We start from the raw sequence: 11,809 nt of genomic DNA, 5'->3' as shown, positions 1-11,809 counted from the left end.
GCATCATTTCCTCTCTTCTTCCACTTGCTGGGACACAGTCCTGTGGTCAGGAACTGCAAGGAGTCTGGTGGTTCGTGCCCAGTGAAAAGTTGGGGAATGGCCAACCAGCAGTCTCAGCACTCCTGGCTCCTGGGAAAGTACTGAGAGCCTCAAGTTCCCTGTGGGTTTCCTTTGGCTGGTTGGCCAGGAGGAAACCCGGCTTGAGCGCCAGGCAGAGGACACATTGTCCCTGCACTAGCACACAGGGAGAAGCCCTGGTCATGCCACTGTCAAGACTTCCCAGCTGCAGTACTCTTCCTTTTAAGCAGAAGCAACTCTGGGAAAGAAACCAGTCTGTTGGCCAAACACTTTTGGAGGGCAACTAAGGAATGGGTACTGGGACTGCTGCCCAGCAAATGCTCTTCTTGGTTGCTGAGAGGTAAATATATGGCAAGAACTGACCTGGAAGCTAGCATGGCTAGTGGGTGAACTGAGAGCATCTCAGGGACAAAGTGGGAAGGAATATGGGGACTTGCATCAGCTCAGCCTGCTGGTTCTAGAAGTGTGCCAGGGAGTGGTATTAGGATATGGTGGCAAGCCTAAGACAGGAAGTGGGAGACCGGGCCCACCTGCTGTCCAGGTATGTCATCCTGAGAAAATCTCCAAAGCCCTCTATCTTTCCTCATTCATAAAGTGGGTTAATGTTGGTCCCACCTGTATCATGAGATTCTAATGAAGCTTAAGTGAGATATACACAAGATACAGCCTTGAAAGCTACAGTTTCCTACAATAAGTGTTATTTCAGGATAAAAGTACTTCAGCAGGGAGACACCTCCCTGGAGAACTTCCCTGGAGTCATCCAGTGATCCACTGGGGAAGAGGAGTTTTCAACACCCCTTAAGAGCCCTGAGCTGGCAGGCAGCACCAGACAGTTGTTGAGTGACTGTGTATAAGTGCTGTGTTTGATTAATTCATTCCTAAGAGTAATCTATGCAAACCAAATTCTTCATTTTTTTTTTTTTTTTGTATCTATGAGACGAGGAGGGACAATGGAAGAAAAATATGAAGAAAGAATCCTTGCACATCACTCTAAAAGACAGTAAACATAATATAGTCTCTTCAGGAAGCATTTTATTGTTGTTCCATGTTTTAAGAATTTTCACTGACAGAAAGCCAATACTTTTAGATACTCTCCCGCATAGCCCGGGTCAGCTTCTGAATCTTGGTTTTTGCAGACATATCAACATATTTCTCTCCAATACGGACAATCATTCCACCCATGATTGCTGGATCAGTCTAGGAAAGAAAACAAACCAGACACATGAAAACATACGGACATTATTTCACTAATCAACTGGAGATGAAAAGTGCTCTGAAATGCTTAATGTGCTATACAGATTTACATCTAGAAAAATGTGGATGTAAAATTATGCATGGAATCATAATCATTTATATTTAAAATACACTTACAGAGCTAACTTTTCATAAATACTCTCTGCTGCCATTTTAAGATTTGAATAACTTGAGGAAACATACCATGTATAATTAAAAACCTACCTTAACTTCCAATTTCAATACTTGGCCTTGACTTAGGAAGCTCTTCAGGACTGTCTTTAACTCAGAGAGAACAGCTTCAGGTAAAGGCTGAAAAAGAACAAAAAATCCATTAAATGTGGACAAAGCATTACAGAATCCTCCAAAATTAAAAAAAATAGTGAGCACAATTGCCAAGACCTGCCTTGTAATCTCCTGTCTTAAATACTAGGAACTCTGTTGGGGACACACACTCCTGTCAGTCTGCTGGCTCAGGCACGTGGGCCCTGCCACACAAGAACCCTGGGCAAGCTCATGTTCAGCACTTCAATTACTGTCCATAAACACTGTTCCCTTACTGTCCCACCCACGAAGGACAAGTCAAGTCCAGCAAAGCAGAAAATGTGGGGCTCTCCTCTGGCAGCCCTGTGGTCAGGGTATACACCTATCACTTCTTGATAGGAATAGCTGCGGGTGAGGCTGGCTCTGTGGGCTTTCAACTTCCCAGCTCTATCATTGTCTCCCCAGGTCCATGGCTACCGGCAGCTCTGGTAGACCACTCCACTCCTCAACCTCACAGAGAACCAGGAATACCTGGCTTGTCCCTGAGGTCAGCATAACTCTGCAATCTGCTTCTATAGGGCAAGTACTCCAAATGTCCAGGCTGCACTCCCTATTCTCAGCCTCAACTCTACTCCCAGTTAATGAGGTGAGAATGAGAGAGGCTGCTGCAGGAAGGGCCTCTGTTATCACAAACCTACCTCCCCCAGCCAAGAGCTGGCAGAAACTCCTTCCATCTTCGTAAAGACCTAATAGTATCTTTGGGTGATGGTGGTGAAGTATGTCAGTATCTCATCAAAACACTCTTTGCTGACTTTGAGGTTGGAGACTTCTGAAACCCGTCCACACCTTCCATTGAGATGCGTGCTGAGTGCCAGGCACTTTACACCCACCACCTCTCGTAATCTGGACAAGGCAGCGAGGCCTGTGGTTATTAGTCTAACTTTAGCCGTGAGAGAACTGAGGGTCAGAGTAGTTAAGACACTTGCCTAAAAAGCCAAGCGAAGATTAACACCACTATTTGCAACTAGTCTACGTGTTCCTAAAGCCTGTGAACTTGTTAATAAAAACACAACTTTTCTCAAACAGCAGAAACTTATTTACCCGGGTCTACAAACATCAAGAACCTTAATGACAGCTGGTCCAAGATACTTTTGCAAACTAAGCATCCTTTACAAAACCATACCCTTGTCTGCACTTAAGCACGGTCTGCAGCAGTGCATGGCTATGGGGACAAGTGACTGCCTCAACTGTGTGGCTCCCTGTGAACATCCCAGCTGGGACAGCTTTGAGCCAGGTACATGTTTTTGGGGGCACCAATTATGTACTGAACTATAAATACGTAAAGAAGTATTTATGCACCAAAATGCCTCTCTTTGAAAGCACATCTCAGTATCTACTTTTTTGGAGAGTTGGAACATTCTTTTAAACATTAGAAAATTGATCTAGATGAGGTCAAGTGCTGTTCACTGCAAGTAAATCTACCATATTCTACTGATGTTTAAGCCCCCTAGACTATATGAACCAAACTAAGTTAGGAAGGAAATACATATTTAAGACAATAACAAAATTACTTCTGGGGATGTAACACAGTGTAGCTTAAGGAACTGGGATTCTGAGAGAGGCCTGCATTTAAATTCAGGTCACATTTTGTGTGACTAGTTAATCACCCTGGGCTTCAGTTTCCCTCTGTAAAATAACACAATTATACTTCTACCTCATATGGATCTTCTGGTATTGAATCAAGTAATGAAGTACATGGCATAAGCTAGGGTTTAGTAAAGGTGGCTGGGGATTAAAAAATCCAAGGGTCCATCCACCCTACCCCTTCCCATTCACTGCCACATCAGTTGAAAGATTAGAAACTCTAGTTTAAACTACTTAATAATGGCACTTAACAGCATAATTCAAACTTATAATGGAACTTAAACCACAATTTTCTAACATATTTCAACGTTCTTTATGTTAAACCAGCCTATAGTCTTTATGAATAATCACTGGTGTAGAAACACTAGTGAGATCAACATTGGCCCTTCCAAAGCAGAGGTTCACAGAAGCTCATAACAAGGATACAATAAACCTCCAAGTGACAGCACCTTCCCCAATTTCTTGATTTCCCGTTTGTTAAGGCAAATGCAGCAGCAGCAACCCACTACTTACAGATGCAGTGGTCACTGTGCAAGGTACTTCTCCACGGTGCACACTCATAATGGTAGAAAAAACAGAAATGATGCCACGGGCATTGTTTAGGCGACCATTTTCAGCAAGCAAGTCTGGGAAAGTGAAAGAGTCTCAGTGACATGACACTCATTTAACAGCTTTCTCAGTAACTTATATTCACCCAAAAGGCAAACTTTGCCTTTGTGTTTGTGGTCTCCCCCACTTGGATCTGCAGCAGCCCTCTTGCAACCATGCTGCAATCTGACGTTCATGCTTATGTTACAGATTCTAACTCCCAAGCAAACATACTGTCTACACTCAACAGATAACACTTTGTATTCTGATATGGCCATAAACCACAGGTATCCTCCATGGGTTGAAACTACTCCCTGTGCAGCACATCTCAGTATCCTTTAGACTGTGCTCTTCAAACTTCATGCACAATTTGCTTGGGAAGCTGGTTAAGATGCAGATTTGGACTTGGTAGGTTGGGGTGGGTCCGGGGATTCTTTACTGCCAATAGGCTTCTAGGTGATGGTAATGCTGCGGGTCCACAGAGCACACTTCCAGTAGCAATGTTTTAAGAGAATAAAGGGGAAGAAGTCCCGATACTTACTGATCAGATTAGACGTGATGGGGGAAAACCTCTCTTTTGCTGTTATGTCATTTAGGCTTTTCATTTTGATGGAACGCTTAATATACGGATTCAAAATAGAAGCTGCTACTTTGGGTTCCTTCAGGATTTGCTGAAAGTACCAAAAGATAACTTAATTCTTTTTTTTTTTTTTAATTTTTTAATATTTATTTTTTAGTTTTCGGCGGACACAACATCTCTGTTTGTATGTGGTGCTGAGTATCGAAACCCGGGCCGCACGCCTGCCAGGTGAGCGTGCTACCATTTGAGGCACATCCCCAGCCCCAAGATAACTTAATTCTTTATAGCACAAATGATCTCAGTTGCCACAGTTTTTTTCTTTCCCTCCTGCTGTGTGTCTTTCTTTTTGTGGTATTTTTTGTGACTAAACCCAGGGATTCTCTACCATTGGGCTACATCCCAAACCCTTTTCATTTTTTGAGACAGGGTCTTGTTAAGTTGCCCAGGCTGGCCTTGAACTTTTGATTCTCCTGTCTAGTCACCTAAGGAGCAGGATTACAAGCGTGTACTACCACGCCCAGCCTCATACTCACTTTCTTACGACTTACAAAAATTAGCACTTACAAGCACGTATAAAGACAAATTTATCATATAATACGTTTCTCCAAATGACTTCAGGAATATGCTGCATGACGGTTTTATATAGGATAAAATGATGTTCCTTGGAAAGTATTTAAAAATACCTTATGATGTTTCTGAAATATTTGTTTTCTAAGAAAGATTATAAAAAATTAAGCAGCCAAAGGCTCACTTTACTTCCTATCTTAATATATTTAATACAGGTGAGACTCTGGCTCTAGTTTTTCCTCCAAGGCAGACCTAAATCAGGTGCTCCGACAGCAGGGCAGGCCTCTCTCCCATTCCCTGAGAGGGACCTGCATCCTGGCAGGTCCTGATTCTTCTGCTCTGCTTTAACAGAGCTCACAGGATCAACCCAACTTGTGAGAAGTCTCTTGTGTTTCCACAGCAGCCTCAGTGGTCTGGAAGGGAGAATGGACCAAACATGGAAGTGCAATGACCATGGGAGACCACTATGGCCCCATTTTTTTCAATGACAAATGTCTTTTGTTAGTGAACAGATGCAGCTTCTAGCGCCTTGCTGCTCTGGTTACAGACCAGAGTTCCAATAAACCAACAACCACTCTTTCCAGGCAGGCATCTTACACATCTCTATGTGATTTCCAATTACTCTGCCAATACTTCTGCCCAGGATTTGGGCCAGAATCCTGTCTCTGAGCCATACTGCTTGTCACATACTGCTATCCAGTGTACAGATTTCCACTGGAATGGCCCACAGAAAGGACACCTGTCCACAAAAACTGAACATGTATTCCAATAAAAAGCATCTTAGAATCTGTAGTATCTATTTTTCAAACTGTTTCTGATGGATTTCCAGGGCTGGACAGTTAAGAATGGCACTGGATAGTCCTATACTTCTTCCCTCAGTGTCCCCGCAAATGCTAATTTTCATTTATAAAGGGTCTTATGGTAACTGCCTCCCTCCTTTTCCTCCATGTCATGTCTGATTTTCAGGTTTGGGTCAGAATCATTCTAATGTCCATGACCCAGGTCATTCCTTTTGTTGTAAATATGAACTTAATAAGGGCATAACTGATAAACAGCAGATGTAACTGTCACCTCCGAAAAGGCCTCTGTAGACCCTGTGTGTTTCTGACACCCTCCCCTGATGTGGCTCTTGCAAAGAGGCTCAGCCTGCTGGCTCTGTGAAGATCTAGGAGGACCAGCTAAGACCTTAAGCATATTTGCAACAATTGGATCAAGGAAGGAATACAGAGCTAAACTTATTCCATCTGTTAGGACAAAAGTTACAATAAGAGTTCAAAACAAAAAGTGAACAAAATAAGTGGCATAGAACAATACTTGTAAAGTGGGGCTGGGGCTGGGGCTCAGTGGTAGAGTGCTCGCCTAACATGCATGAGGCACTGGGTTTGATCCTCAGCACCACATAAATATAAAATAAAAATTGTGTCCATCTAAAACTAAAAAATAAATATTAAAAAATAATACTTGTAAGGTATTATGATTAATGTAGAATACAGTTATTATTCTATATAAGTAGCCTATGAGGTTTTTTCCTAAACAAAATAAAAATCTTTAGAAATACATGGATTAGAAGATAGAAAATTTTTTTAAGCATACAATTAAAAAAAATTCTCTGGGGAAATTACATACTAGACTGTCTATTTTCTCTTCTTTCTTTTTTTTTGGTACCTGGGATTGCATTCAGGGGCACTTAACCACTGAGCCACATTCCCAGCCCTTTTTGTATTTTATTTAGAAACAGGGCCTCACGGAGTTGCTTAGCACCTTGCTTTTGCTGAGGCTAGCTTTGAACTTATAGTCCTCTAGTCTCAGTCCCTGAGCAACTGGGGTTACAGGCATGTGCCATCGTGCCTGGCTCTCCTTCCCTCTCTAGGACCTGACTGCTAGAGGTGGCAACTAGAAAATCTAAGGAAAGGAAAAGTAACAAAATGTTTAGAAACTTCTAGACTTGAAAATTAAAGCACAGACTCTCTGGCTTAAATCACTAGGTTTGAAATTCAGTTTATTCTTTTCTTTTATGTAAATAAAAGTGAAGACAAGCTTCCAAGGTGGCCTCCCTCCTCTGCTGCCAGCTCTCCACCTCACTGGGATGCTCTTGCTCCCCTCCTAACTCTGCTGCCCCAAGGCTCTGCTCAACTCTCTCCTTATGTCTTGGGAACAAAATAATTAAAATCCAAGAAAAAGGGCTGGGGTTGTGGCTCAGTGGGTAGAGTGCTTGCCTAGCATGTGTGAGGTACTGGGTTTGATTCTCAGTACCACATATAAATAAATGAATAAAATAAAGGTCCATCAATAACTAAAAATATAAATAAAATAAAAACAAAAAATCCATGAAAAGACTTCATCTGAAAAATAAATTATAGTAAAACAAAGTTGTAACATATCATAAGACTATTTTGAAAACACCTGTATTATGAGCACATTTTTTTCAAAAGGCGACCTTTTAATTCTCTTCTGAAATGATGATTTTTCTTAAGTTACTAACTTACATTTTGATTTTATACTTCTACCTTTTTAAAAAAAATATTTTATTTTTTGCAGTTGTAGTTGGACACAATAACTTTGTTTTATTTATTTACATGTGGTGCTGAGGATTGAACCCAGGGCCTCGTATGTGCAAGGTGAGCGCTCTACCACTGAGCCATAACCCCAGCTCCACTTTTACCTTTTCTTATCTGGAAATCTTGGTACCTAATGTGAATATTCTTATATGTGTCTGCCTGCCTCCACACAATAGTTTTAGGATAACAAAACTCAATATTATTACCAACAATATGTTTCCGAAGAACAAATTTTTTGTTTGAATAATTAAAGGAACTTAAAAATGCAATAAACAAGAAAACCACTTACCGCTACCCTCACCAACTCCTTTTCTACTTGTTCCAGTTTATTCTGTTTAGAAGCAGCAGAATAAAGAGCAGTGGCATAGCGACCTTCAATGCCGTATACCTGAACAGGTGGCTTCAGACAAAAGGGTAGAGGTAAGAAAGAAGGAAAATCAATTAAGATATTATACTATAAAGCAGAATTAAACATTTATAATTAAAAAAATTCATCTCATAATACAAAACAATTTAAATATGTCACCAAAGAGCTGTTCTAAATGGCAATTCTCAAATTAGGAATATTTTCTTAGGTTCCTCTATCTTTGAGTGTTTAATTCTTCACTCATGAAATGAGGGGTTGGGAAGACATAGTGTCTAAAGACCCTTTCAGCTCTACCTCATATAATTTAGTTATTTTAACTACTTAAAGTAGTTTAAACCAATTAATTTAAAAATATACTTATGATTCCCTTGAACTCAGTAGCTATTCAGTTCCAAACATGGGAGATTTGTAACACTGATGGAAGGCAGTTTGAATATACTGGAGCTAGGGGAATAAAGCACTTAGACATTTTATAAATTTCTGCTTACAGAGCCTCCCCATCAATTTAATAGAGCCCTTTGCTAATTCACAAATCACCTGAGGTTTGACATTTCTACATATGACATGCTACCATCAACATATGACCGCATGTGCTTAGTGGTGCTATGAATGTAGCAGGAAAGCCAGGCTCTGAATAAGAATGATTTAGTTTTCAGACCAGTTCTAAAACTAAGCTGACCAGTTCTAAAACTTTAGGCAAACTTCCCCTAAACCTCAATTTCCCCCTTTGTAAAATGGGAAAACCAACTACTCCTTATCACTGTTACAGAAGTTTTAGGAAGTTCTTGCATGAAGAATAAATAAGATTCTTCCTAATAGTTTTGAGAGATTTAGGCTGGTGGGGGTGTAATAGTCACTTTTCAAAAACAGTGGTTCACTGTTTTGATCTCTGATGCTATTTTTCCAAGGGAGGGATTGGCTCACTGTTGAGTGGAGTGAGCAGGTTAGATAGCCCAGTTCTTTTGTAAGGTGAGATCTGTTCCTGCTCCCTGTTAGTTGAATCTATATTCTGTCACATAAGAACTAATAATTAAAGAAAGAATTAAAGTAACGCATGGAAATGCAGTCAGGTTGTCACCAACTGGTAACAGGGTTACTATGAGCTGTTGGCATTACTTTTCTGTCACTCACAGGTCTCTCTCTTCATCAGAGGTCAATTAGGCTACTTCTGCATTGAAAGCAAGGGACTGGCAGATCTTTGAAATGGTTAGATGTTTTGATGCCAAGTGGAGTAGTCCCTTTGTGCTGATTTAGTGCAGAGCAAGGGTATAAGTAGTGACCATCCCTTACTAGCCAAGGTGAAGGGAAGCACATGGAGCTGCAACAGAAATTGAGCTACCTCCATTTAATGTCAACTCCTATAGTAACTTACTGTGAGAATATGGGTGTGTCATTTTATTTCACTGGATCTGTTTTGTGCATTACAAAAAAGCAAATAAAAGCTGGTATACCTATTTTGGAGGGTTAACTGGAAAAACATGAATTTTTTAAAAAAGTTACTATATTTAAAGGTTATGTGTAAGCTCATCACATAGCAAGCACTCAACATCAATCCTTTGCCCACACCAAACACATATCACATTTTGGGAACCACAAACTATGCACAGAAAGGTTTGGGCAGTGAATACACAGAAGTCCATACCCTAACTGTATTGCTATTTGACTCACATACTTTCATCTGCTTTACATTACAAAAGAATATAAATTAACATACCCTCACAAGCTTGGTAAATGGTCTGACCATAGATGTACTGAAGCATCGCACCTTTAAAACAATCAAGGAAAATGGGTCAAACAAGGTTACTTGAAAATTTCTGTATTTAAATAATAAAAATATTTTTAATGACTTCTAAACAATTAGTTTCATATGCTTCTCTGTATTATCACAAAAATTACACAGGGTGAACCGCTCTTTATTACCTGGGAGTAAATTCCATCAATGAGAATCATTTCAAATAGCTTGGGAAATTGCCTTCGCACTAACATTCCAGTTTGTTGGAATGGGCTAAGGCTTACACACACTAATGAGGGTGCAAGGGAAGGACGGGGAAGATACAAAAAATAACGTTCAGTGAGGGCTATTGTTTCAAAAAACTTTTAACATTTTTGGCCCTGGTATTACCACACACTTGGGAAGAACTATCATAAAGTGGGAGGACTTTGGTCATCACGAATATACTTTCTCAGAAATCCAAATGCTACCTAAAAATATTCATTATTTTAGTATTTAGCATAAATAATAAATATTCATTATTTGAGTATTGTACTGGTTTGATATGACAACAGGCCCTAGTTCTTAGTTGGTATCTTGGCTATCAAAGGTCAGAGCTGGAATCCAAGGTTTAAAAAATCACCTGCAAAAGCACAGGTCACCTTCACATTCTTCAGCACAGGAATGCACTATGTCAGAATTCTCTCTGAGGATTAAAAGACTTTTAGCGCTCATGGAAAAATTACTTATGCTGCAAAGGGTGCTCGTATGTAAAGCACCAGGAAGGACACAGCACAAGAGGCACACATTTTCCCCAACTCCGTCCTGTTTGACTCTGTCGGTTCTGAGCTCAACACTTACTGTTGAGCAGCCAAGGGCGGGTCATTTAAGCGTTTCTGTCATTTTTTCTTTACGAAAATGAAATGTACTTTGCGAATATTCTGGAGCATTACTAGTGACCCCTGACAGGTTTCGCCACCGCCGCCGCCAAGCAGCCCTCGGAGCCCGGGAAGCCTGGTCTCGGTCTCCGGTCCCCTCCAGCCAGGGGCCTCCCCGGGCAGTGTTCGGCGGACTCCAAGGTCACAGCTCGCGCAGCCCCGCGCCCACTAACCCGCTGGTGTCCACGGGGTCGAAATGAGGGCCTGCCTGCATCGCCCTCGCTCGTCAGGCCCCACGACTTTGAACGGCAGCCAAACTCCCCCAGCCGTGGCCCCGCACCCTGGCGCTCAGCAGCTGGTACCGGTCACCGCAAGGGGCAACCTCCTGTTGGCTTCTCTCACCTGCTGTGAGAGCCTGGAGGCTGTTGGGGCGGCCATCTTCTCCCGGGTGGCTGTAGGTCAAACCCGGTTAGGAAGGGAGAGGGGAGTGAAGGCGCAGGCGCGCGCCAGCGTAGCCGCTAGGCTCTCTGGGAAATGTAGGCGCAGGTGGCCAAGACGCGTGCGCGATGACGTCTGCGGACCGGGAATTGTAGTCCTTAGAAACGGCGGGGGTTGGGGGGGGGGGGAAGGGAGCCAACCAGAGGTCTGCGGTGGACTGAAGGGCTCAACGCGTCTGAAAATGAAATCCTGGAGTCACTAAGCGGCCCTCTGTATAGAATGGGTTTGTTGTCTCTAGTTTTAAAATTTACACTTAGTTAAAACACAGTGCCATTTGTTCCATTCACATTCATCATAGCATCTACCATTTCTTCCTAGCATACCAAGCATGCATCAGCTGTATAACCAAAGCAAAACAAACCAAACAAAAACAAACAAAAGAAAAAAAAAAAACAACACAAAAGGAGCCCTGTAGTTCCAAGAGCAAACATCACATCCCGCTTACCCGAGGCCTTTCAGTCCCCTGCCCTCTTCCTCCATCTGACCTGACCGCTACTCTGTTAGTTTGTGAAGGTGTGTGAGATTCTGGTGCTTAAATGTCTGTTCTGTGTAGAGAAGAGTCTGATATGAAACAGAAGAACCTGGGTTTTAGCAAATGCGATGCAGAAACTTAGCACCTCATGAAAAAAAACCTGTGTTCAACCCATTCCCCTTAAGCGGAGAGTGCTCTAATTTTCTCTTTTGTAGAGAAAGAGAATTGACAGGCAGAGCGAAGGTCAGGGTTCATGGTGGTAAAACAATGGGATTCTGTGATCAATTTAAGAGAAAAAAATTAATATTTCTGCTTAAATTTAATATAGGAACTCAGATTAATTTTATCCTTTCAAAGTGCAATTTTTCATC

The 11,809-nt window shown here is 41.7% G+C and overlaps 1 protein-coding gene across 3 annotated transcripts; it reads right to left on the bottom strand.

Moving 5' to 3' along the window:
• Positions 1 to 1,090: 1,090 nt before the first annotated feature.
• On the bottom strand, positions 1,091 to 10,977 carry Atp5po (ATP synthase peripheral stalk subunit OSCP). 3 transcript variants are annotated; one of them, XM_076867383.1, is made up of 8 exons: positions 10,871 to 10,892; positions 10,234 to 10,296; positions 9,594 to 9,644; positions 7,802 to 7,912; positions 4,349 to 4,478; positions 3,733 to 3,845; positions 1,537 to 1,623; positions 1,091 to 1,275 (listed from the first exon to the last, which is right to left on the bottom strand). In XM_076867383.1, the coding sequence occupies exons 3-8, from the start codon at positions 9,621 to 9,623 to the stop codon at positions 1,162 to 1,164; spliced, it is 585 nt and encodes a 194-aa protein (XP_076723498.1). In that variant the 5' UTR covers positions 9,624 to 9,644; positions 10,234 to 10,296; positions 10,871 to 10,892; the 3' UTR covers positions 1,091 to 1,161. The 3 variants fall into 3 exon arrangements, with proteins under 3 accessions (XP_076723498.1, XP_076723497.1, XP_076723499.1); XM_076867382.1 differs by lacking the exon at positions 10,234 to 10,296 and having other exon boundaries at positions 10,871 to 10,977; XM_076867384.1 differs by lacking the exons at positions 10,234 to 10,296; positions 10,871 to 10,892 and adding an exon at positions 10,702 to 10,847.
• Between the last annotated feature and the right edge of the window lie 832 nt (positions 10,978 to 11,809).

This window comes from Callospermophilus lateralis, chromosome 10 (assembly GCF_048772815.1).
Source record: "Callospermophilus lateralis isolate mCalLat2 chromosome 10, mCalLat2.hap1, whole genome shotgun sequence".
Lineage (NCBI taxonomy): Eukaryota > Metazoa > Chordata > Mammalia > Rodentia > Sciuridae > Callospermophilus > Callospermophilus lateralis.
Note: the sequence above shows the minus strand (reverse complement) of the source record. Positions and strands in the feature narration are given on the sequence as shown.

Bases quoted from the DNA above. Each gene is read 5' to 3' on its own strand.
- Atp5po (XM_076867382.1), bottom strand. From the start codon at position 10,906: ATGGCCGCCCCAACAGCCTCCAGGCTCTCACAGCAG. The intron at 9,645-10,870 runs GTGAGAGAAGCC...ATTGTTTTAAAG, and splicing joins CCTCCAGGCTCTCACAGCAG to GTGCGATGCTTCAGTACATC. The intron at 4,479-7,801 runs GTAAGTGGTTTT...TGGTACTTTCAG, and splicing joins AGGAGTTGGTGAGGGTAGCG to CAAATCCTGAAGGAACCCAA.